General features: G+C 37.8%; 1 protein-coding gene and 1 non-coding gene across 3 annotated transcripts; both read left to right on the forward strand.

The window, feature by feature from the left end:
- The first annotated feature begins 679 nt into the window (after nucleotides 1-679).
- Nucleotides 680-27689, forward strand: HAUS6 (HAUS augmin like complex subunit 6). Of its 2 annotated transcripts, none has more exons than XM_026680264.2 (17): nucleotides 680-1117; nucleotides 4405-4500; nucleotides 5093-5171; nucleotides 5995-6127; nucleotides 10834-10981; nucleotides 11571-11636; nucleotides 12157-12211; nucleotides 12312-12485; nucleotides 13409-13602; nucleotides 15032-15161; nucleotides 15855-15957; nucleotides 17646-17739; nucleotides 20442-20472; nucleotides 20774-20950; nucleotides 21796-21922; nucleotides 23892-24866; nucleotides 26498-27689. In XM_026680264.2, exons 1-17 carry the CDS (start codon nucleotides 897-899, stop codon nucleotides 26503-26505), a joined length of 2811 nt encoding a protein of 936 aa, XP_026536049.2. In that variant the 5' UTR covers nucleotides 680-896; the 3' UTR covers nucleotides 26506-27689. The 2 variants fall into 2 exon arrangements, with proteins under 2 accessions (XP_026536049.2, XP_026536050.2); XM_026680265.2 differs by having other exon boundaries at nucleotides 750-1117; nucleotides 5093-5181.
- Nucleotides 18145-18275, forward strand: LOC113420403 (small Cajal body-specific RNA 8). Its single transcript, XR_003372045.1, has one exon.

Consider the following 27689-nt stretch of genomic DNA (forward strand, 5'->3'; position numbering starts at 1 on the left):
AGATGAGAATGTGATCAGAAAAATATTAGTATGTGCAGAAATGAATAGATTAACGCTTGCAATTAAGGAGAAAAAGCAACTGAATATCATATGACATAGGATTTATTTTATCAATGGTTAAATAACAAAAATAGAACTTAGAAACAGGGAAACAAAAGATGAGTAAAATAAAGAAGAAATGTTAAGAGAGATAAATATTGTGATTAGTATGTTGAATATTATTTTAATATTGTAGAATTAATACTATTGTAATGAATAATGCTGTAATTTTTGATTATTATTTTACAAAGATATTTGTACCCGGACGACTGTTCAATTGAAGATGGAATTATCATATTAAAAAGAAAAACCACACACACAAACTTTTTAATAACTTTTGTTGGCAGGAAAAGATGCTGCCAGCCTTTTTCTCTATAAGAAAACAATAGAAAAAAAATATTGGGAGAGCTATGGATTGGGAGAGCTAGTCTAGAAAAGAGAAACCCAGTTAATTTTCTTTCTTACATATATATATAAAAAGATAAATATCCTTTCAATTACAATCGCAATTCCACCTCCTTAGTACGACTCCACCCTTTTTACAGCTTTAGGTCTCTTTCCGCCTTCGTGCGGGACTTCGCCGCGGTGCACCTTGGGAAATTCTTCCTTTCGTTCGGATTGGTCGAGAAGCCGCCTAATCACATGGAAAGGGTCATGGGTCCCGAGGTCTTTGATTCGGTGATATTTTCCCCGTCAATTCATAAAAACCCGCCCCCTTTCGATTTACAATTTGGCGGGTCAAACAAAATGGCGGCCTTGAGGGCTGTGCCGTTAACGGAACTTACTCCGGAGAGAATGTGAAGGCGGCCGTTACCCGAAAGAAGTGGAGTGAAGCGGGGGGGAAGAGCTTCATTTCCATGGCTGAGCGTGAGACGAACGCGCGGAAATCCTTCCGTGGCTCGTCGAGTCGTCCCTCTGTGGGTGTCGGGAGGTCTGGCGGCTCCGGAGAGATGAGCAACCCGTTCTCGCCTCCTGCCTGGGAGAAGGAGCACTTCTGGCTCTACCTCTTGGCTCTGGGCTTCGATCCCGCGGTAAACGCCGCTGCCGGGAAACTGTCGACTCACCTCCGGCTGGGCGTGTAAGTGGAGAGGCGACGGGGACGCTCGTTCGTTTCCTTTACAGCAACTGTATTGTCTGTTTTTAACCTCCCGCCGGTTTAGCAACTAGAGAAGTGGGAAGACTTTACCCAGGGACTGGTAAAATACTGCAGCCTGTGCCCTTCGACAATTTTATTACTTATACGTATAACTAAAACATATTAGTTATAATATATGTTAGTTATACCGGTATTAATAATTAATAAAATAACCGAAGGGCACAGGCTGCAGTATTTGTAACTAATACATATTAGTTATGTATTATATAACTATGTATTATATTAATTACAGTATGTATTAGTTAATGCATTACAATACATATGCATATAAATTCATAGGGCTGGCTAACTCCTCGCAGCTGACCAGGCAGGCAGCTTACAACATTAAAACCCCACAGTGTAAACTCCATATTTCGCTATTAATAATATAGTAGTATTACTATCCTAAGTGTTGCTGTTATTAAAGTTTCGCTATTCCTATGAAACTGGCAAGTTTTGTGTGTGAGGATTGGGCCAGCTGTGAGAAGCAAGCTGCTCCATTAAAGTATTCCAGGTAGTCCTCGACTTATGACAGCAATTGAGCCCAATATTGCTGTTGCTAAGTGAGACAGTTAAATGAGTTTTGTCCCATTTTATGACCTTGCCACAGAGGTTAAGTGGATCACTGCAGTTGTTAAGCTGAATCTGGCTTCTCCACTGACTTTGCTTATCAGAAGGTCGCAAATGGTGATCACTTGACCCTGGGACACTGCACCTATCACAAATACAAGTCAGTTGCCAAATGTATGAATTTTGATTACTTAGCCATGGGGATGCTGCAACAGTTATAAGAGTGAAAAATGGTCATGTCACTTTTTTCAGTGCTATTGTAACTTTGCACAGTCACTCAACGAACTGTTGTAAGTCAAGGACTACCTGTATTCCCCTTTGACCCCTGTGTTAGATGCTATCCCTACTGTGGGGGAAAATGTGCTTGCTATGAGTTTATACCGGCTTGAAGACCCATGATCAAAACCAGAACTGCCTTTCCTTGATTTCATCCCTCCCTTCCACTAAATTGAACAGTATGAATATATTATGGTTCCTGTTGTCTAAGGCAGGGGTCACCAACTTTTTGGACCCCAGGGACCACCAAACTCATAATTTTAGATCCCAGGGACCACTAACTGGTTCTGTGGGTGTGGCCTAATTTGTGGGTGTGGCTTGGAGGTCATGTGACTGGCTGGGCATGGCTTTTATGTAAATATTAAAAATATTTATATAAATATTGATTTTTTTTATTAAAAAAAGAGCCAACTGTTACCCAAAATCAGGCAAAGCAGGCAGATTGAGTTGCTCACAGAATCACAGATTCATTCAGAGATCTATCTATGTGCTATTGGCTACGCAGTCTGTCACAAAAAATTTGCTTGCAAGCAAACTCACAGAATTAATTCACAACACACCATGTATGTAAATATTGAATTTTTTTATAAAAAAGCAACTTTTATCCAAAACCAGCCAAAGCAGGCAAATTGAGTTGCTCACAGAATCATTCAGTTATCTATCTATCTGCCATCGGCTAGCTCAGTCTCTCAAATTGTGAGTCTGCACTAAATTTGCTTGCAAGCAAACCTTCAGTCCTAAGGGAGGTTCAGCTGTGCTTAGCTAGAAAGCAAGAAATCCAACCATTTCCTGCTTCCTAGCTAATCTAAATCTCCCAGCATAGCAGAACAGATGATGGTCAGAAAAAGGAAAAATAGCAACTTAGCAGACAAGTTTGCCGGGTAAGGAGTGAGTGGGTGGAGATGGTTCCCGCGGGCCATGTGGGCTGAGAAGCCTTGTGTTTCTGCGCAGCCTGGATTAATTGCTTTTGGGGGGGGGGGATGCTCTGGGCGTGAGATTTCTCTGCGGCCCACCAAAATTTTCTCACGGCCCACCAGTGGGCTGTGGCCCACCGGTTGGCGACCGCTGGTCTAAGGAGTTATTCTGCTATATTTGGCTTCTCCCAAAATGAGGATGGCTTCATCACTTCTAGGCTTCCAAATGTCCCTTAAGATCTGGTTTTGCCAGCAGCCCTGAAGACCTCTAGGGACAGGTGAATTGATGAAGTGGCTCCATTACTATTAAAATCCTTTAACACATTAATGTTTCTTTTTAGCTTTTTAAAATATTGGTAATTATTTTAGATAGGTATTGTTTTAGTCTTGTACACTGCCTAGAGTCACTTGCTTGTGAGATGGGCACCCATATAAATTAAATAAATAAAACTCAAGGCTATATTCTCTGGAAGCTGATCATTCAACCCTGAGTAATATTGCCTCGCCACCAGCTTCATCATCTTCAGACCTAGGGACAGGTGTGGAGTTGGCACAGAGGCCTGGAAAGATTGATTTTCCATCGTTTATTGACAACTGGTTAACCCCCAGCCATTTTACCACACTTGGATAATCCTATTCACCCTTGGGGTCAATATTGAACGCTTTGGGGAACCTTGATCAAAATCATCCCTGCTGTTACTTATATTGGGTGATATTGCTTCCACATTTAAAACAAATCATGATGTTGTTGGTGATATAGAATAGAATAGAATAGAATAGAATAGAATAGAATAGAATAGAATAGAATAGAATAGAATAGAATAGAATAGAATGGCCAAGTGTGATTGGACACACAAGGAATTTGTCTTGGTGCAAATGCTCTCCATGTACATACATAAAAGAAAAGATATATATCTTGTCAAGAGTCAAGATGTAGAATTTATTTTATACTACAAATCTGAGAATGAATGTTTGTTCAAAAATGCATTACTTGGGAATTAGCCAAACCTTGTTGATATAGGAGTATCATGTAGAATTTTCCTATTCATAATTAAACAGTTTTTTATTCCTGCTTTTTACTGTAATTATGAAATAATCTAGATGTCACTGCATGATTGAACTACAATTTTAGTCAGATATGGTAAATATGAACAGTTTTTAGACTGTAAGTTTATTGCTCTAGAGTGTTTATAGAAAACTAATTCAGGAACAAGTGGCATTTGGCAGAGCATTTAAGTGGTGCCCATTTATATTAACCTGTGATTCATTGTAAGATGCAGTCATGCTCTTCAAAAGAAACCAATCTTTTGTAAAGACTGTGTGTGTAGAATTGTGAATGCAGCATACTGAGTTTCTACATGTGATGATGATGGTATAGCAGGAATACTGCAAGGGAAAAAGGAAGTCGGTCCAGTTAATTACCTTACAGTTGCATATGGAGTAATGATTTTTTTAAACTTTTTTTTAAAGGAACTTGTTTGATAAACCAAACAAAGATGCATTTCACATTGTTGCATGGTTCTTGTTTTCAAAGCTGGACCAGTCACACTGTAATGAGGTTTTTAGGTGAGTGCAACATTTAATACAATATGCTTTATTACTTAGCCTTAAAATTACTTACCATGTCTATAACAAACTAAATTTAGGATTATTAGGACTTGAGTAGTCTTGCTGTACTACTCTCCTTACTGGGGGAGATTGTTAGAATGATTCTCTCATGGCTCATCAAAATATTGTTGTCATCCTCCCCTAAAATGTTAATATTTACAGTGCCATCCTATTCTATAAGTTGTATTGAAGTGGAACTGAAGCATAAAAGTATATTTGCTGCTCCAAAAAAGCAAAGAACTATGATCAGAAGGAGGAACTCCACTCTGATGCTGGAAGTCTTGCTAGAAGCCTTTATTCAGGAGAAATTCTGTATCAATGATCCAGCTTTATTAGAACTATTCTAGAACTACAGCCCAATGATGTATAGGTATTTTTCTTATTGATGAGATGCTTCTACAGTAAAAACTAAGTCAATATTCAATAACTCAAACACAAATGTAGTTATACTTTGCTAGGAACATTTTGTATTGCTCTGCTACCTTAAAACTGTCTGGTTCCTTGAACATTTATTGAAATTGTTCTCTTTCCTTTCCTTTGGAATGGAAAGATTTTGCTATCCTCCCACAGACAAAAAGGCAGACTCTGAATTCAGAAAGCAATGCTATGAATGGCTAAAAAGGATATCAGTAAGTATTGGTAAGAATAAAAAAGTGTCCATATACAGTATTTGCCTTACATATTTCAATATATATTTTTGTATGAAGTTGTCTTTGAAAGACTATCTCCAAAATTTATTATTGATGCTGCTTGATGAGAGATTTCTTGCTGCTATTACGGTAGTTTCTTAGGCAACCTGATGTCTTCTAGACGCTTTGGACTAAAGCTCCTATTAGTCTCAGAACGAATGGCATCAAGAATTCTGAAAGCCATAGCTAGAGAATATTGATTTCTTCTTGTTCCCAAAATTTTTCAAGTATAGTATTATACAAGTATTAACCAGAAAAATGTAACTCAAATGGAAAGCTAAGTAACATTTGAAGGAGAGAAATGACTTGCAATAACATAAAACAAGAGTGTGTAATATGGAAGGTCTCCTCTTCCTTTTGACTTTCTTATCTCCCGAGACCTGAAGATAGTTAATCTATAAAACTACTTGCCATCCAGGATCAATCATTAATATCTTTTTATAGTCTTGAGACTCGTTTGTGTTCTGTAAAATATAGTGTTATATTCAGAGCTTGTTGGATAATATTAGCAACCAGTGAATTCAAGCTGATTGGCTTTGAGCAAAACCAAAACTATTCTTTTTAGCATGCCAGGATAATAGGAAAAGAATTTGTGAAATGTATTTGTGAAACCTCCCTTTTGGTCCAGGAATGCCTCAGATGTCTAACAAGGCAATCATAATTGTTTGCCACATTTCAGTATGCTGGCTCTATTGCTTAAAGAGAAATTAACAGAAGTTGATACTGTCAATTTCAGTTCACTTGTGCATTTTTAAATCCCTAGGATGAATGTGGAAACAGTTTTCCTTCAGTTGTTGCATCATTATTTCTCTCTCCTGGTGGACCCAAATTCATTCATCTAATGTTCCACTTTGCAAGATATGTTATAATGCGTCATATTAAAGTAGATTCTTTAGGTAAGCAATCATGATTTATTCTAATGTTTTGTGGGGAAACAAAATTTTGGAATTTACTTTTTTTATGGGAAATTCATGCTAGTGAGGACCTTCCTCACATAAAGCCACCTACTTCAGAAGAATTTAAATAAACTGAGAAAGATCGTTGCAAGCAAAGATTTTGATCCAGCATTCTGCTGCAAGTACAAGACGTTGGGGATCATCAGCAATGATGAAAAAGTTTCTTCTCAGTATTTTCATTTTTCATTTATTTAATTCAGATTAGCCAGACTCAGTTCCAATGTCAGTCCAGGTAGTTCACAGTGTAATAAACAATAAAAATAGAGAACAACCTGATCAGTTTATACAAAAAATCAATAATAATATATTGAACAAAATACCAATAAATTATATCTAAATTTATTATTCATTAAAAATAATTAAACTACTAATAAATTACCACCTAACAAGTCCAATTTAAACCTTTGGGTATGATCTTTAAAGCTCTACATTACATAGGTCCAGTTTACTTACAGAACTGTCTTTGCCTATTACATCAACCTGTCCCACCCGGTCAAGTAGGGAAGGCATGTTTCAAATCCCATCAGTCGAATTTCAACTGGCAGGGTCCAGAAAAAGAACCCACCCTGCCCTTTGGAAAATTCTCTCCCCAGAGGCAAGGCTGACACCCCATTCTTCTGGCCTTTCTGAAATGTCTAAGGACCTGGCTTTGCTCCCTTGCTTGGGGCTCACAGAGGAGCACATGGTCGGGTGGGATCTAGGTAGCATCCTGAAGGCCCTCTCCCCTGCCTTATAATTAACTTTTTGTGTTGAATTTTAACTATTTGCCTCAATATCTAAATTTTAGATAATGTTTTTGGTTTTAAAATTTCACTTGTATACCACCAGACTCTCTGTGAGGGAGATGTGTGGTTTCTAAATTTGATAAGTAAAATGCAATAAGGGTGAAAAAATATTGGTGTTTTCCTATGCTTATCACTACAAGATGGTCCCAGATGTCAGCTTTTGCCTATATTTGGTCAGACTAGCTATGAGTCCTTCCTTCAGTGGTGCTTCAGATGTCTCTTCTGGCACTTGATTTCTTTTGAGTTCCTAGATCAGGGGTCTCAAACACAATTTACCTGGGGGCCGCTGGAGGCAGAGTCTGGGTGAGGCTGGGCCGCACATAGAAGTGTTTAGCCAGCTAGCGACGCATGGAGAACGCACTAATATTATACTTTCATATCACGGTGGGGGTCACAGGATATCCTGCGGGCCGCAATTGGTCCGCGGGCCACGAGAATGAGACCTCTGTCCTAGATAAACCAAGGTGCACACCTGGAATTGGCATACAGAGAAAGGTTGCATACGGAACAAGTGGTATAGTCCAAGGACCCAGCCATCTTCATATTCCAGGCAATAATTATGACCCTATTGCAGAACCCTTGCTAAATATAATATATTTAATTTAATTGCAGCCTGAACACTACAACTTTAGTTTAAAAAAAGAAAAAAAAAGATATATGGTCTCAGTTATATTGGCACACTTAACCTCAGTTCATAATTTTCAAATATTGAAAGAACTTTGAAGATGAGCCTGATAATAGCAATAATATTTTTGAAAAAAATAATGGATAGGGTTATATGATAAAATCTAGTGAAGAACAAATACCGGTAACATTAAATTATTCAAAAGCAAAAATGAATATTTGGTTCTCTAATGAATTATTCAAATTAATGAAACTAACTACAGCTGTAGCTAATGTCTGCTTCAGACATGATATTTTTCCGATTAAAATCGGAATTCCGATTTTTTTGGGAATGCCCGGGCAGTGCGCGGCGGCCGGGCAGGGCGGGGTGGGCGGGCGGGTGGGCGGGGCGGGGCGGGGCGGGGGCAGGCGGGCGATTTCTTGGCTCGCGGTGGGGGTCTCTTTTGGCCAGCCCGATTTTTTTTTCAGAGGGGAATATCATGCCTGCTGCTTGTGTTATTTTGTTTTATGACACCAGATTTAAAGATTAGCTACTTTCGGAGTAAAATTGTATAGTAGAAGGTGAAGTGGGCTGTGATAGAATGTAATTTGTCAGCTTTAGTTTTGTGTCATCTATAGAATTTTCTTGTACAGCAGGCTATTCTCTTTTTTTTTTTTTTAACAAATTTTTATTAACTTTTAAAAACATACAAAACATACAAAAATTCAAGACATAAAAACATAAAAAATCTCTTTTCTGAAAGTTGCTTAATCCCGGGTCAAAACTCTTGGTACAGACACACATTCAAATTCATATTCATTTTACATACCATTCCATATCTTATTACATTTTCATTTTTCTATATAGCTTCTCCTTTCTTTTAAATTTTCTCAATTTTATTTTATTTATCTCCTCTCAATTCAAATCATAATATTTATTCTTTGTCTGTTCTATTTCCAACTATCCGTTTATCTTTCTTCTTAAAAGAAAAAAAAGTAAAACCTCCTGTACACTGATTGGAGTATGACGCCTATGTCTCTTTCCCCTATATTTATAATACTTAATTTAAAGTACATAACTTACGTTGGGATTCTGTCTGGTACATTCTAACATTATACAATATCATCAAAACCAATACAAATCTATTCATTAATATTAATATTTATTCATATCTTAAACATCTAGCACATTTCTTATCAATTAGATCACATATTTCTATGGGAGCATCTATTTGCCATATTAGTTCCATCTCCCACATCACATATTATAAATCATTATTACATTACATGTTCCCCTCTCCTTCTTCAAACCTCATTTCACGAATAGTTTCACTATTATAACATAGCCTAATCATTGGTATTAACAATCATTTATATCTTTAGACATTTTACACATTTCAATTAATTATCATACCTTTATGGGAACACTTCTTATACTTTCCAAAATTATCCCCCCCCCCATCACCAATCTTAAATCATTATTTCATTAAAGTACTCCCCTCTCTTAACAAAAATTTTTATCACATTTTAAATTACATATTATTTCCAATCTTCTATAATTATTTCTAAATACAAATATAAAAATGCAATCTTATGTACCCTTCTAGAATCCCTTTTCCAATAAGATCTATCCATTATCTCTGAAAAACTTTTGTTTTTTTACATTTTGCTCCCCATCATTAAAGTTTCTTATTCCTTCCTTTCTCCCTTGCTTCTTCTTCTCCTTATCCTCTTTACCCCTTTGTCTCTCCACCTCCCTTTTATCCTGTTTTCTCTCTTTCTGTTGTTTCCTAACACGATATCCTCTTTTCACCTTATTCTTCTCTTTTTGGATTGTTTTCCCAGGTCTTAAAGTCTTCTTCTCCTTTTTCTCCTCCTTCTTTTCTTCTCCAACCAAAGTCACGTGTTCTTCAAAAATGGCTTCTTCTTTATCCTGCTCATACGATTTTACATAAGCACAAACCGCCATTTCTATAAACTGAAAAAGAGTGCCAAAAAATCTTTTCCTTCTCGCTTTTCTCTTTCATATTTTTGATGTATAAGTTCTAGTTCATCCACAACTGATGCCATTGTACAGAGAAATTTTTTTCCAAAACAACCACCCAAGTGCTTTTTAGTCTGAGATAATTCTCATAAAATCCAAAGTCATCAAACAGTCCAATCAACTGATTCTTTTTAATGCTTTCTCTTTTTCCACTTTCTCTTTTTGGGATAAAGTTTGATCACAAAGTTCTCTTTAAAATATATCTTTAGAAACTCTTATTGCTGTTTAATAGCTCTTTAAAATTAGCTCTTTAAAGTTTTAGGCAGTCTTCTCCTTATTTTCAGGTTGCTCCAATTTTTTTTTTTCCTCTCCCTTCCCACTCAGCCAAAAAAAAGATCTTCTTTTTTCCCCCCCTTTGAATATTCTGAAATCCTTGCTCCTTCAATATTTATTTACCTCCAGAACAAATTCCCGGATTTCTCTTATAGTTCCACTGCTGTCACGTTAGGGAGGAGAGTTAAAGGAAGAAAAAAAACCAAAACTTACTCTTTTGAAATGTTCACCGCTTGTATCTCTTTCTTGAAACAAAGTATCCTTAGCAGCCTTCGAGGTTACAGGAACTCTCTCTTAGCTTTATCCCAGTCAGAAGCAACTTCCACAGCTCTTCCTCCAGCACGAATCTTACCCGGCTGCTGTCTTCTTTGAGGCGGCCATTGCTGACCGCCGCTCATCCACCTCAGGAAAAAGGGGTTGTTCCGGCTGGAAAGGGGGTCTGTGTTACCCCGAAACCTCTGTCCGGATCCCCTCTCTCTTCGACTGCCTCTACAAGGCAGCCATAGCCCCCAGACCTATTTAGATCGGGGGCACCTTGGCAGCGAACGCGGCAGGGATCGCAGAGACGCGAATTCCTGCCGCTCCCGAAGCCGTGCAAGACTGGACGGCTTTAGTTTTGTGTCATCTATAGAATTTTCTTGTACAGCAGGCTATTCTCATGGATTCATTGCAGGAAACGTTCAGAAGTGGCACAAAATATCAAAGGGTTTTAAAAATTGAAAATAAACTTTATTCATTGAAGTAGTCCTAGATACATTCTGAAATTATCACACCACATAGATGTGGTTGTCCTGATACTATGCTTTCACCATAGTCATTCTTCTACCCTCCTTTTCAACCTCTTGCTTGATTGAAAGGCTTGGATGTCTTAAAATACTGCTGCCTTTGGTGGTGGTTGAGATCATATTTCCCAATGTAGATTTTGGAATCATTTTGTGTAGGTGCTGGCATACCCTACCCAGAAGCAGTGAACTCAAGATCCCCAGACTTGAATATGGCTGTGGCAAAATATCAAGTGGCACTTAACAGATTTTCACAGTGTCTACAGAAGGAAGATTTAATGATTCAAGAACTTCAGAAAAAAGCACTGTAAGTAAAGCAGTTACAGATGTGACCTGTAGATTATAAAGTTGTAGGCAGGAAATGTTGAATGTTACAAAGCAGGATAGTTTGGTAGATAAGAGTATATTTTAGATCAGGGGTGTCAAACTCGATTTCAATGCATCAGCATTGTAGTTGTCCTTGGGGGGGCGGGTGGAGTGGGCATGGCCCATTAGGCATGGCCTGGGGGCATGGCCCAGTTCGACATTGCTCACATGGGCTGGGCAGTATTGGGGATCTAAGGCTGGCTAAGATCCAGCCCGTATGACTACCATCAGGTTGCAGACCAGTACCTGGTTGCCTGGGCCAAGGTGCCATGGGCCAGTCCTTAGCTGTTTCCAGGACAATTCCGTAGGCCAGATCTAACCACCTTGTGGACTGGATTTGGCCCGGGGGGGCTTGAATTTGACACCCCTGTTTTAGATTATTCTTTTACTTGCTGATATTGCAAAAAATACTTGATAATGAAAAAAAATCAATTCATAATTGGATTGTCAATACTTGTTAATTAATAATATTTCATAGGGTTTTGTTTCATCCACAGAATTTAACTGTGGCTTGCTTTTCCTATTCACAGGTTTTTTACTAAGCAAATCAGAGATTTAAGATATGGAAATGTGGATCTGGACAAACGATTGCAAAAGCAAGTAGTATTTTATTAGAAATGCATCTTACAGCTTATTTACATTTGTGTTGTTTCCCTGTTTTCTTAAACAGCAATAGCGTTTAGACATATATTTATATACCTAGTGCTTTACATCACTTTCTGGGCGAGTTACAATGTCAGCATTATTTGCATATTGTCCCCAACTATCTGGATCTTCATTTTACTGACCTCAGAAGGACGGAAGGTTGAATCAACCTTGAGCCCACTCAGGATCAAATTCCAGACTATGGGCAGAGTTTGCCTACAATAACTGCACTTAATTACTGTGCCAACCAGGGCTTAATAATAAGATATTAGGAATGCAATTTCTGTAAGATAAATACGATAAATATGATAAAAATACACCATAAATAAAAAGTATAGGAAACAGAGGGTTTTAATGTGATACTCTATGTTTGCTGTTGCTATTCTATTAATTATCAGAAAAATAAGAACAGTTGCAATATAACCATTGTTCTTTTTAATAACTTTTTTTTGTTTCTCACTGTTTGGGTAGAATGGGGAAAAAGGTTGATTCTGGTCAGAGTAATACCACAGAAAGAATTGAAAAGGTGAGTGTCAACAGGTTTTCAATAATCTCCATCTTAATGTTTATTTAATTGCACTTTTTTCCCCCTGCTTGCTGAAAACAATTTTTTTTTCCCTCCAAAGGTCCGCTATTTATGGGCAACAGTAATGGAAACGCTGACATTTTTGCAAAAGGAAAGAGAAGTAGTGGATTCAGTAGTAAAAGGTCATGTTGATCAGTATACATTAGATGGCACAAGTGTTTCTGTTAGCATTCCACAGCCTCTGCTTCAAAAAGTAGAAAAAGAAATGTATAAAGTAAGTTTCTTGGGTATCTATGCTTCTGTTCAGATAGTCAATATTTGTAGATTATTCTGCTTCTTGCTATCACTTGATTAATTCATTGAAATTGATTGGCTGATGTTATGATTGGTTAAAAATTAGGGAGATTAATTTGAGACATTGTTAGATTATAATTTTTTTTAAAAAAAAAACTTGAATACTTCCTAGGTAGCATTTAAAACACATTGTTGGTAGTTGCAATTAATCCAAAATAAGCTCATTTTTATTCCTGTAAAATTAAAAGATTTAAGAGTATTTCACCAGTTTGTACAACCAAAATATATGTTATTTGGACACAAAAAGGAATTTTTAAGGACAAAAGTTTAAATCCAGAAACCAATTCCTTATGACAAATAACATAGACAAATAGTATAAAAACAGGATGTTAAATTTGGTAAAGAAGAAGTCTCTTGATGGGAAAATGTGTAAAGCACATTTTATTTAGCTTCTAATAAGCCTTTTCATAAGATACATTTTAAAAAGTAGGATATCCTAGCTCCCTGGAACCATATGATTTCAGTCCAAATATAAGAAGAATTAACTGTCTAAAAATGACAGCAATCCCCATATTTGCTTACTTTTACCTTAAAGTTAAAATTATTCAAAGAAGCATTACAAAAGAAATGATTTTTGAGAAGTAGACAAACTTAAGTAACATGAGGCAAAATATCACAAAAACATTTATTTGTCTAACCAGTACTTCTTCGCCATTCTGGAATTTTGCTTATTTTCCAGCAGAAGGGTTTGATAAACAAAACACACGTAAAAAAAAAGTCATGGGACCATTTGTGGGAATAACGCCAACTATTGTGTGCATTTATGCCCTGTGCAAGACACTGCACACACAATTGTGCTCTTAATTCAATATGTGTTCACCATTTTTTTCTTTTACTTAAAAGTTTCCTGTAGGGAATGTGTATGAAGAGGGAAAATTGAACATGTTAACTATTATCCAATTACTAACCAAAGCCTTGGAGTTATTGTTGCATGAGCGTCGGCAAGTTGACAAAAAAGGATTCAAAATAGACCTTCAGGATCTTGAAGGAAACACCAGATTCCAGAATGAGACTTTATTGGGGCTGAAGTCACTGAGGTAAATTCAGAGGCCTCTGTTCTGTGGATTCAGGAGCCTTCCAAGCAAACCTTTTCATAAAGAAACCATGGAATAATATAGAATTCTTACCCAGTTAAGAACTGTCAATTTGGATGGATAAACCATTGTAGGTTTCTGCAGTATGCAGCTTACTGTTGTGTATTTTAATTCAGTCCATAGAGGATTACTTAACATAATTAATACCTAAATCTGAACCAGGCAAATTATAGATAATTTATTGATCCTAGTTTATTGGGCATCAGCTGCCTGGTGTCAACATTAGAGAAAATGTTATGCTTTAATAGTCTTTGTAAGCTTAAGGCTGTGTTGGAAGAAAGGAAAAACCATGTGGATATATTACTTATTTTAGTCTGATTACGTAAACAAAACCTTGGAATTCTCTCTTGTATATTATGGCAAGTTGTTCATAACATCCACATAAAGATACACCAAAAATTATTTGCAGCTTCATGTTATTAAAGTGCAGTTAACTCTAATAAACAAACACACTCCTCAATGGCCAGTTTGTGAGAAATATTCTTGTCAAATTTCTGTCAGGAAACTATCTTGTGATCTTTAATGGACTATTAGATACGTTTAAGGATGAGCTTTGCTGGTTGCCATTTATAATCTTTAGAGACATGATGGCAAACCTATGGCACATTTGCCGGAAGTGCACACAGAGCCATTTCTGCTTGGCACATGAGTAGTCACCCCAGATCAGGTGCATTGCACATGTGCGCACACCTCCCACCAGCCAGCTGATTGTCGGGTAGCTGCCGTGCATGCACAGGGGCAGGGCGCAGGTGGGAGATGCGTGTGCATATGCAGTGGGGTCACATGCAGTGCATTATGAGTGCCAGCATGCGTGCGTGCATGCACACGGACACATTTTTGGCACACGAGACGAAAAGGTTAGCCATCATTGCTTTAAATCATGTATTGTGATCGGATACATAATGCATCCTGTGGTTTTCTTTTTCCTGAAAAACACGTCATTATTGTAACTACAATAATTTTTAAAAAAATGTTTTCAGAGCCATATGCCACTATGTCAGCAGAATGCATACATTTTGTCTCCCTAAATATTGTAACTCTAGATATGCTATACAGCAGTGTTTTTCAATCTCGGGAATTTTAAGGCACAGTATGTGGGGTTCTGGCAGAATCCCAGACTTATGTGAGTTAAAAAACTCAGATTTTAAGGTTACTGAAGTTGAGAAAACTGCTGAAGAGGATTAGAATCCAGAGGTGATTTGGAGCACATACAGATTTTGGGAAAATTCCATTGCAGAAATGATGTCACTATCTTAATACTAAGTGCAACCTGTTGTGCTTTTATAAAATTGTTTGAGCAAATGCTTTCATTTGTAAAATATTTGATTCAGCTAAAAATGTTCTAATAATCTTGTTAATAATTTTCCCATAGGCAAAAATTAAAATGTAATGATCATATTTCAGTAACTCAATCAATTGCTGAAAAACAACTGGAATGGCAATTGAAGTGGAAAGATCGTCTTGGCCAGTCACCTTTTCGTTTAATTAAGGATCCAAACCCTGTAAGTATATGTTTGGTAGGTAATGTATTGAGCAAGAAGGAATATTTTGAGGATATTTGCAGTGTATAATCTGCAAAAAGACTTTAAAAGTCCCAGTAGGTATGTCCCTGTGCTCTGTATGAATTGTTTGTTAAGGTAAACACCGTTATTACATGGTATACATGAATTAATTAATTATGGTATTAAAGATCTTAGAACTCATGTCATCTGGTGTATATAGCAGCTTAAAATTGGTTAAAAGTATAACAGTGAAGGATCTAAAGACAAAACACAGCAGATATACAAACCAAAATAACAGAGGTTGAGCATTTCATATTATATTCATGAACTTTCATTTGTGGATGGACTAATCCCATGCTCTCACCCAGTGCTGCGTGGGAAAAACAGCCTTTTGGGTTCTTATGAATGGTCAATCTCGGGGGGAATATTGTTGCATAGGGCAGACACTGCAAAAGAGAAGTGATGCCTCCTGGACCTCACCAGATGACACTTTTTCATCCAGAAGCCTAATTTATTATCCCCTAATCACATACATTTATAAAATAAATCCTCTCAATTTTTTTTACCTGTAAACTAAAATTAAAGGACAACCTTTTGAACTTAGAGTAGGCTGGCTTTGTATCTTATTTTATTTGTGCATGTCTATTTGAATTGCAAACATTTCAATATTATTTATTTATTTATTTTTTAAAGGCACTTGATTTGTTACCAGCTATGTCTCCTCTTTCTTTTACTCCGGCTACTGAGGAAGCTTATAAAAAGAGTGTCTTCTGTCAATATCCTGCATTAATTCCAGGTAAATACTAAGATTCTTTACAAACTTATCTCTATGATCTTTAGTATATAAATATATTCAGCCTTTCTGATATAGCACTATGTTAATTTAAAGAGTAGGTAGTCCTCAACTTACAGTCAGGCATTGTAGCAATAATTTGTGGACATGACAGCCACAGATGGTATGGTTTATGACTCATTAAGCACTTTTGGGCATCATAAAATGTCTCACCATTCTCCCCTGAGTCCCATGACTACCTTTCAGGCACATTTATGTTCACATTTATGACCAGTTAGTAAGGGCCCTGCGATCATGTGGTCACCCTTTGCAATCCTGCTTCATCAACTTCCTAGAATGTTTTTTTAAAGAGTATCGATAGAGACACAGAGGTGATCCTGTTGACATTCCACACTTGGAATTTTGAAAGAGCCCCGACAAAGGTTCTTATCAAATTTAGCAATTGTGGGTTAAAAATACCTGCCATTTTGTGAATTAGTAACAGTATAAAAGCAAAACCAAAAAATAAAACATGGACAATGAAATGGAAGCACCTTAAAGATGTGGGGTTGGAACTGTTTCTTTTTCCATTGTTAGTAATCTTGCTTAGAGATAAAGCAATAAATTTGCTGAGTTTGTGGATTAAGCTCCACTCCGGGCCGTAAAAAGCTCCAGGATGATTTATTTAAACAAGGAAAACAGTTAACTGGCAAACATATACTTCAATTTAAATGTGTGAAATTATTTACAGTGGAACACCTCCTCTTCATGTATATACTGATGGGATTGAGCTATAATAAATTAGTTGATCACACTGATAGTTCAATGAATACATTATATTATAATATACGTGTGGCAGCGGTGAGAAAAGTGAATGTCATACTAAGGATTATTAAACAAGGGAATAGTAAGTACATTTCTGGAAAAAGATGTAATAGATTTGGAAACGGGATTAACCAAATTGATCGGGACAAAACATTTAGAATTTGGGGGATTCTTAAGTTAGAAAAAAAGATAACTGACTAGTAGATGATTATAGGGTATAATATAACATATGGTAAAAGTAAAGTAAACAAAGATAACTTTCCTTTCTTAAAACAGTAGGACTGATAGTTATCCAATGAAGCTAATTGGAAGGTGATTTAAAACAGACATAAGATAGTACTGCTTCACACAGTTTATAATTAATATGTCATATGAATATGTTTGCTTAACAATCATGGCATTTGCTTAATGGCCACCCCAAAAAGGCCAGCCAATTAGTTCTGGTCACATGGGTATCTCAGTTTATGACTATTAATAAATTACAACTAATTCTGGGCTCAATTATGGTTGTAAGTTGAGGACTTGTGATAGGAATATGTGCCTGCAGTAGCAGAAGGGAAGGACATTGCCAATTCAGAAGATTCCTAGAAAGAAACCCAGCTCATGAGACTGTTCAGTCCAGAACTGGAGAAGGGAAGAGGTGCAGGGAGAAAGGACAACCTAGAATCTTTCTGGATATATCTAACATCTTGGAAAGTTATAGCTTTAGTTTGGCAAGATTGTGTCTATTAGCCTAGGCAAATAAAGAATTGGATTTGATCAGATGTCACTGTCTCATCTTTGGGCTTGGGCCTGATAAATACAACAATATTTCCTTAGAACTAATGATAAGTTAAATATATTATTAACTAAATACAATTCTTGATTCATTTGAAAAATGTATTTAGATTCGATCAAAAAGAATGTTCAGGCAGATGAATTTGTAACAGTTGGGAAGACACTGGGAAATGAAGATTATTCAACAAAGACAGTCACAGAAAGGTATGGTTTTAATAAGTCCTTGTATAGAATAGTAGCATATATTAACATTGTATTAATAACATGGGACCATGCCTTAGAAAGAATCAAAATGTAGATTTAGATTATATGTGATTCTCTAAATGGTAACATAGCTAGATGCATCTGTATCGGAAAATAAAAATAGAATTTAAAGTGTACCTCTGAAAATACGTTGTAAAGTGTTAAAGCTAGATATTGGTTTTATATTTTTTTTCTTCATCTTTTCTCTTGGGTCCAAAAGACATAAATCTTTCTTTCTAGTTAACCCGAATAAGTTATCTTATTATTGTCAACATAGTTTTGATATATTGAGTGCGGGAATCATTGCTAACACATTTTTTTTTTTGTATGCTTATATTGCTGATATATGTGCATCACTTACATTCATGGGAGGCTGATACCCAAGTAGAGAAAAGCTTTGCTCTAATTGTCACAAGCTCTCCCTATAACAACGTTGCCTTTTGATGACCGGGATGAATTGAGAGAAATTGTAACGGACAGATACGGGGCATACAAGTTTCAGTAGCTGTACAAGTACATGCTTTTAACAGATAACAGATAATCAGAGTTGGAAGGGACCTTGTAGGTCATCTAGTTCAACCCCCCACCCAAGCGGGAGACCCTACACTATTTCTGACAGATGTCAGTCCAATCTCTTCTTGAAAGTCTCAAGTGATGGCGCTCCCACAACTTCCGAGGGCAAGCTGTTCCTTTGGTTGATTGTTCTCACTGTCAGAAAGTTTCTTCTTATTTCCAGGTTAAATCTCTCCTTGTTCAGTTTCCATCCATTATTCCTTGTCTGGCCTACAGGCGCTTTAGAAAATAGCTTGACCCCTTTCTCTCTGTGGCAGCCCCTCAAATATTGGAAGACTGCTATCATGTCTCCCTTGGTCTTTCTCTTCACTAGACTAGCCAAACCCTGTTACTGTAACCGTTCTTCATATGTTTTAGCCTCCAGTCCCCTAATCATCCTGGTTGCTCTTCTCTGTACTTATTCTAGAGTCTCTACATCTTTTTTATAATGTGGTGAACAGAACTGGATGCAGTACTCTAGGTGTGGTCTTACTAAGGCTTTATAGAGTAGTATTAGTAACTCCATTGATCTTGATTGTATCCCTCTGTTAATACAATTTAGGATTGCATTAGCTTTTTTGGATGCTGCTGCACACTGCTGGCTCATATTTAGCTGGTTGTCCACTAAGACTCCAAGATCCCTCTCACAGTTACTGCTATTGAGCCTGGTTTCACCCAGTCTATATGTGTACTTTTGGTTTTTCTTGCCTAAGTGTAGGACTTTACTTTTCTCTACATTGAATTTCATTTTGTTAGATACAGCCCAGTGTTCTAGTCTGTCAAGATCCACCTGGATCTTGAGCCTATCTTCTTGGGTGTTAGCTATTTCTGCCAGCTTAGTATCATCAGCAAATTTGGTAAGTTCCCCTTCTATTCCCTCATCTAAGTCGTTAATGAAGATATTGAAGAGTACTGGGCCTAAGACGGGACCTTGTGGCACCCCACTGCTTACTTCCCTCCATGTAGACTTAGACCCATTAAGAACTACTCATTGAGTATGGTTTGTCAGCCAGTTGCGAGTCCATCTAGTGGTGGTGCTATCTATTCCACTTTTTTCTAGCTTACTAAGAAGTAGGTTATGGTCTACTTTGTCGATTGCCTTGCTGAAATCTAAATGTATTATGTCCACAGTATTTTGCTGGTCTACTAATTTAGTCACTATATTGGAGAATGAAATAAGATTGGTTTGGCATGATTAGTTCTTAACAAACCCATGCTGACTGCTAGTTATTACTTTACTTGTTTCTAGATGTTGGCAGATCTGTTTTTTTTATTATCTTTTCCAGTAACTTCCCAGGTATTGATGTTAGGCTGATTGGTCTATAGTTTCTGTTTTGTTTTCCTTTTTTGAAGATGGGAACCACATCAGCTCTTTTCCAGTCCACTGGTAGTTCTCCAGTACTCCAGGATTTTTGAAAAATATGGTGCAGTGGTTCTGAGATGACCATTGCCAGCTCCTTTAAAACTCTGGGATGTAATTCATCAGGCCCCGGTGATTTGTGTTCATCAAGATCAGACGGGTGTTCTCTTACTATTTTTTTGCTTATTTTAACTTTTATTTCTGGTCTGTCTTTTACAGTTATGTTTTTGGTGGGTTGAGCTATAGTTTCTTTTTGCGTGAAGACCGATGCAAAGAATGAGTTAAGCAGTTCTGCTTTCTCTCTGTTGCCTGTTACTTGCTGTCTTCTCTCTTTAGTGGACTGACTGTTTCCTTCATTTTTTTCTTGTTATTTATATGTTGGAAGAAACTTTTTTTATTATCTTTGACTTTTGTTGCAAGTATTTGTTCATTCTGAGTCTTTGCTATCCTGACTTCATCTTTGCAGATTCTGGCTATCTGCTGATATTCTACCTTAGTTGTATGTCCTTTCCATTTTTTGTATTTGTCCTTTTTTTCTTTCAATCTGCCAGAGAGATCTCTGTGAAGCCATGCTGGTTTCATCTTCGATTTCTTGTTTTTCTTTCTCAGTGGTATTGTGCTGGTCTGGGCTTCTATGATCATACTTTTCAGAGTTTCCCAAGATTTTTTAGTTGTTTTCCCCTTTAGGATTTTCATCCATGGAATCTTTTAATAGTGTACATCTAATAATAAGGCTTTCTTATATTTTCAGGACCTTGAAACTTGCTACACATTCTGAAAAGGTAACACACCATTTTCATTGATCTTATGGAGTCTTCTATTAATGGTTAACCCATCTTTTCTTTAGACTCATAAATACTAGATATGTGATAAAAATTAAAATGCACTTGTTGCAAATGTATGTATGTATGTATCAAGTTTGAAGCAGTTTACATTGAGCTTGTATCTGTTGTGTGCTCTTGTATTATTGTGGTCGAAGCTGAAGTAGTCATTGACTGGTAGGACATTGTAGCAGATAATTTTGTATGCCAGTATATATATTGGCCTACCCATGCAAGCTCAACCTTTTTTTCTCTCCCTCAGACATCAAATGTTGAAACTCCCAAGAGGACTGATAATTCACAGTTTCAAATCTTAGAGAATAAAGGAAGAAATTCTAGACGAATAGAAAGTAGGAAGGAAAGACAAACTAGAATACCTTCTTCATCAGCTAAAAAAGGAGATTCTTTAAAGAAGGCCCAAGAACAGCTGGCTGAAGAGGTAAAGAATATGTTAAGAGAGATAATACATTAGTAATTACATAATCTGAAGTTCTTTGGAGATACTCATTTACATAAAAAGCAGAGATAGCTTGAATGACCATAAGTAAAAATTAAAAATCCAGTGTTTTTATTAGACAAGTGAATGGAATAAGGATACCATCTTTATGTTATTAAAATTTTAGAATATTATGTGGGTATTCAGTGCTAGTTAACTACTTGCAGAACAATCTGCTGGAGAAACATACTTTCCCCGGCATCTCTCATCCTCTTTCATTGGGTTGAAAATAGCCCAGAGCATGTTTGAGGGTTTAAGTGAAAATCTTTTTTTCATGCAGAATCTGATAGTGTCATAATGCTTATTGCCTGTAGTTCCTTTAAGCTTTACAGATTTGATTTACATTAACTGTAATGTTTACTTTTCAATCTGTATTCATATCATTTTTTTATTATACATTATCTAGTCACTTTATAAATAATAAAACAGGTTCTGAAATTAAGGGAAACTCGGGATAGGCATAGTACATGCCAATAAAGCGGGGGGAAAGGCAGGTTAATTTCCCAGGGTGTCAAACGCCGGGGAAATACCAGGGAGTATTCAGTCAGTTCAAAATGAATATAAAGATTTGTTGCAAACTTAAGCTCTCTACAAGAATCTGGCCAACTGGCCGTTAAGGGAAATGGGCAAGAGATGAGATAGGGGCATTCAAGGTGGGCTGGACTTAAATCTCTTGCAGGTGCGAAGGAACTCATGACTTATGATGCCTTGGGCTCAGCCTGGTCATCTACAGGTAGCATGTTTCAGCAGTGTAGCTGCGGCTTTAAGTATGTTATGTTTTCTTGCAGGTGGCAGATGTAGTAATATCTGATTCACCCCAGAACACTGGGAAGGATGTAGGGGATCTGATCAATGCCTTATTCTCAAATCCTTTCTTAACAAGGAAACAGATTCCACGGACTCCAGAAAATCTGAGTGAGTATCCCTTAACACTGCACTGCAGTACATTCAGTCATCCTGGAATTGATATAGTTTTACACTTTCTGAGGTTACAACAGTTCACTTGGTGATCGTTCAACGTTACAAAGGCACTGGAAAAAGTGACTTATGACCATTTTTCACACTTATGACCATTGCAGCATCACCATGGTCACATGATTTACATTCGAATGCTTGACAGCTGACTCACATTTATTAAGACTTTTGCATTGTCCCAGGATCATGGAATCCCCTTTTGCAACCTCCTGGTAAGCAAAGTCAATGGGGAAACCAGATTTACTTAACAACCCATGGTACTAATTTAACCACTTCAGTGATTCACTTAACCAACGGGGCAAGAAAAGTCATAAAATAGGTCAAAATTCACTCAAAAAATTTCTCACTTAGCCACATAAATTTTGGGCTCCGTTGTGGTTGTAAGTTGAGGACTACCTGTAATTGTTTACAGAATTGTTCTTTCAATATTGTGGATAGCAAGCGACCGTCAGAACTTGGTACCACATTTTCCAGTTAACAGATTTTACAAACTTTCATGAAATACAATTTATTTCAACACATGCATAGAGTGGCTAGGGCAGGGGTCGGCAACCTTAAACACTCAAAGAGCCAAAAAGGTCCTAACCGGAAGCCCCCGTTCAATTCTGGAGCCAACCAGACTATGGTGGTTCCTCCACCATAGAGTCTCCTCCTAGTGCGTTGTCCGTTTTCCTCTACCTGTCATAACCAAAAGCCCTATCAATTGTCGGGCTGAGCAGCAACATGGAGCTGCAGCAGAGGGATGAAAGAGCCACATGCGGTTCCAGAGCCGCAGGTTGCTGACCTCTGGGCTAGGGTGAGGTAGGGTTTAAATTGGGGTGGGGTGGGTCTATGAGACAGATGGGGATTTTGCAGTAGTCATAACTGAGAGCTTCAATGGATCTCCTTGCTGTTATATGTGACAAACAGCAGTACAATTACTGTAGAATATATTTAAAATAAGAGATTGACATTTAACATAGAAAGCTTTTTCTCTAAATGTGTAATGGAGAGTCTTAGTCATCCAGTTCATAGTTGCCTCAAAGGTGCTTTTTTCTCAAAAAGGCAACTGGACTGTTTTTTTCCTTGGGGAAGAAGAAAAAAAAGAAAATGTTTTGCTTCTCATCCAAGAAGCTTCATTGGTTGTGACTGAATGATGGCAGATGGAAGGATTGTAGTCATCTGGTCGTTAGCACTCTCCCTGAGAGCCGTTGTGGCCACTTGGGGGTTTATCTATGCCCTCAGGGTCACCAGAATCAGAACAATAGGGGCGAATATCTGTAGCTCAAGTGTAGTGCAAGGACAAAGGTTTGTTCTCCAGACTTGTGAGTTGGCTTCTGAATGTTTCATGACCAGACTAGGTAACATCTTCAGCGGAATTTAGGAGATGTCTTTGTTCTTCTATTTATAAGATGACTCTTAACTGACCCATCACAAGACTCTCACTTAACACACCCACACCTGAAGCCCTTATAAACACTGACATCCCCTGACTCTGCTGAAGACACTATCCAGCCTGGTAACAAAACATTCAGAAACCAATCCACAAGCTCGGAGAACAAACCTTCTCCCTCATCAGAATCGGAGCAATTGGTTGTGGAATCTTCTTGGAACTGCTGAAAGGGTTGCGTTGTAGACAGGAGATAGGTGGTGTCTTCTTCCTCTCCTTCTGTTGAGGGAGGGTGGTTCATTTCTAACATAGATGGATTACTCCTTTACCCCGGATTAAACCCAAGGGTCCTCTCTATCCAAAATATGGACAAGATATTTTATATTTTATCCACGTTTTAGTGCTCCAAAATATATATCTACCCCAAGGGAATGTTTTCTATTAGTATAGTTTCAAAGGTGGCGTGTAGAATGAAATATATATTTTAGAAAGAAAATTACAGTATTATATTTAATCTTTTTATCACTCTTTTTTTTTCAGTTACTGAAATTAGAAGCTCATGGCAAAAGGCTATTCAGACCGAATCACCTTCAGGTGAAGCACCGCATGATTCCGAAGCCACGGAACAGTTATCGCAGGAGACAGTTCCTGATTTTAGACGCCATTTAAATTCAAGTTTGACATTGTTTATGTCACCTTGTATATCCGACACAGCAGAATTTCCCTTTTTAGATGTGGAGCCCCCAGGTAGTTCGCAACAAGGGATTACTGATGAATTGCTGAATCACCAAGAGGCTTTTAGGCCGCTGGACAAAATTATTTGCAAGAAAGAATTGTCCCTTGCTGCTCCAGACCGAGTGGAACACCCAGAATCAGTCTTCCAGGCTTTAAATAGAAGTGTGCATGAGGTGAGCTGTGGCTCCGGCAACCATACCGGATCAGAGACTTTGTCACACAGTGTGGGTCAGAATTCTACAATGTGTGCAACTTTGTTGCGGGAGGCTTCTCAAGCAATTAGCAGGACTGGTTTGGATAGCCATGACGTTATGCAGCTAGGTATACTTCAAGAAACTTTCCCAGAAGAAGGAGAATCTATCAGTCTTAATAGCCTCCATGATTTGGACTTGGATGACTCAGGGGAAGACAACTCCAGAGACAGGAAATCTGCAACAGATTATCTGTCAGGGAATGAGTGCAAGTTAGATTTCCAGTCCATTTTCAGTCGGTACGAAGCACTGAAAAAGTCTCTCCTTGATCACCCACCGGATCCCGGAAAGCGAATGCCAAGGTGCAGATCGGCATTTAACCTCAGTCCAACGAGCCTGGAAACAAAGGATGTGCTTAGCCCTCTGGGGAAACCTTATGCATCTGATGCAGAACTTGCCAAGAAATCATCCCAGCCGAGTCATCTTGAAAGAAGAAATAGCCTCTCCCCTTTAATGGCAATTTGTCCACTGTGGCTGAGAGAGAAGAGAGACATGCAGGTCGGAGGAGACGTATTTAACAAACGGAAAGGTTAGTGCATCTCTCAAACTGTAAGTCAGGGGTGTCAAACTCAATTTCATTGAGGGCCGCATTAGGGTTGTGTTTGACCTCAGGGGGCTGGGGTGGGTGTGGCCTGAGTGGGCGAACCCAGCTCAACTCACGTTGTGGGCACCTATAGTGGCCAAGTGCTAAGGCAGGACTTTCCTCAGACCCGCCCTCACATTATGATCTTCCTTCCTTCCTTCTTTTTCTTCCTTCCTCTTCCTTCCCTCTCCCTTTTCTTTTTTCCATCCCTCTTCCTTCTTTCTTCTTCCTTCCCCTCCTTCCTTATTTTTCCTTCCTTGCTCTCTTCCCATCTTTCTCTTTGTCTTTCCTCTTTCCCTTTCTCTTTTCCTATTCCTTCCTGCATGCTCAAATGCAAAAAAAAACCTTTCTCCTTTTGTTTTGTTTTTAGTTTCTTTTTTGCTAGCCCTCTGCCAGCGAAAAGGGAGCTCAGGGGGCCGCGTGTGCAGGCCAGCCCCGTGGGCCAGTTCTTTGCTGTTTCCAAGGTGGAACTGTGGCTCAGATCTAAGCACCCTGCGGGCCAGATCTGGCCCGTGGGCCTTGAGTTTGACACCGTAGGTGGAAATGCACCCAAATTCTGGGTGTAGGGGAAATAGCCGCACTTTTTAATGTGTGACTTGGAGTGCCTTCTTAAGTGGAAAGAGATGGTGGAATGCTGGTGATCTGTTAGTGCAGAATACAAGTAAGGGCGCCGTATTCAATGCATATGGAAACGAATAGTTGTGCAAAATGGCCTACGTTCAAAGCGGAGTGGAGGAACTGCACGTGTAACTGATTATGTCCAAGGAGCTTCTGGTTTATACTATTGCATGCATATTATATCACAGTGTTTAAGTTACGAATAGGATATTGCTTCATGCTAACTAGTTTATAGTAAAGGGGTTGCTATGTTGTTGTTTTTCAAGATTGGCATTTAAAGTTTATTCATGGGATAAGGTTTTTAACAGAATAGCAGAATTGGAAGGGACCTTGGAGGTCTTCTAGTCCAACCCCCTGCTCAAGCAGGAGACCCTATACCATTCCAGACAAATGGCTGTCCAATCTCTATGTAAAAACCTACAGTGTTGGAACAGTCACAATTTCTGAAGGCAAGTCTGATAGTTCTTACTGTCAGGAAATTTCTCCTAAGTTCTGGATTGCTTCTCTCCTTGATTAGTTTCCACCCGTTGCTTCTTGTCCTGCCTTCTACTGCTTTGGGGAATAGGTTGAACTCCTCTTCTTTGTGGCAGCCCCTGAAATATTGGAACACTGCTATCATGTCACCCCTAGTCGTCCTTTTCACTAGACTAGTGAATTTTATCATATTTAATTAGTGCTTTGGCATGAGATGCTTCTTAAGGGAAATGGAGAAACCTGTCCCCGAATTTAAAATACATTTTTAGATAATGGCTATATTGCCCTTCATAGGGCAACTTTGCAACTGTGCAATTCTAACCACCACAGTATCTGTGAAAATAATCTCTCTGTACTTGATGGTTGGAGATTTCCATGGAGGTTTCTTTTAAATTAAGATTTTTACCCTGTACATAACGTACGTATCTAGCTTAAAAACAAACTATGTTAAAATAGGTTTTTAAAATGGTATGTTTCTCTTTCAGAAAAATAATTTGAAGATGGATACAAAAGAACCCTCAACTGCGAAGATGAAGCCATTCCATGGTTTTATAATCATGATGCACTGACTTGAACAGAATACTTCATGAGATGAAAGTGTTTTTGCAAACCTCAACTTTTAATGTTAGTGTTAGCGAATCCTGACTATAGGCTTCTTGCACAGTTCTATCAAGTTAGATAATTTTGTATTATCAGTGATCAAAACAGTACAGAGGAATTGAGCTCTTTTTAAGAAATAGTCACAGAGACCTTTACATGGTAAAGAAACAGTAATGAAATGTCTTATCTAAGTATAGGATAGCATATTTTGTTCAGATTTTGGAAGATAAAAAAAACCTTGTCTGATTCCTCAGGAACCGTACAGATGACGTGCCTTAGTAAACAATTGAGTAAATCAAATGTCTTTGAATATTTCACTTTTTCTCCATATCTGGGAATTAAGAAGCATTTTAAGAATAATTTGAATGACTGGTGCAAATTAGTCCCTTCATAAATTGTATCCAACAATGTCCATTTTGCAATGGAATAGAGAGAGACTAGACGAGTGAAATGAGGAATTATTCCCTGTGTAATCCCCACATCTATTCTACAGATTTGGGAATCCTGTTTCTCAACCTTAGCAGCTTTGTTGGGGAATTCTGGGAGTTGAAGACCACCCATCTTAAAGTTGCCACGGTTGAGAAACCCTGCTGTAGAACATAGTTGGATGCACATGGAAGGAGAAAGAGAGGCATGGGAGGAAAAAAAAGTGTAATAGAAATCTGCTGATGCCTTGCACATAAACTCTCAGTACTGACCCCGATAAATCTTGCAAGATTTTCTATAACAAATAGTTATAGAAAATGAAGATGTAACGTTACTTACCAGTCACCTATGTGAATATGACTTAGCTTTATAATTGGGTAACATAGGGAAAAGATATATAGGAAGATGCTGGGTTATAGTTTTTCACTTTTATCCCAAGTATTAGATATAAGATGAAGGATAACAAAAGCAAAAATTAGAAAGAGTGGATTTTTAAAGACTTAAGGTTAGGAGTGAGAAGAGGATAATGTTGGAATTCAAGCATCTTAACGTAACTTCTGATAGTCTTAACAAAAATTAATGTTTGTCTTAAGTATTTATTTAAAATATGTATTTTTAAAACAATACTATAATAAACTTTCCTCAAGAAAA

This window comes from Notechis scutatus, chromosome 2 (genome assembly GCF_049901735.1).
Source record: "Notechis scutatus isolate UNSWTSFEM ecotype Mainland chromosome 2, rNotScu1.2, whole genome shotgun sequence".
In the NCBI taxonomy this organism is placed as follows: domain Eukaryota; kingdom Metazoa; phylum Chordata; class Lepidosauria; order Squamata; family Elapidae; genus Notechis; species Notechis scutatus.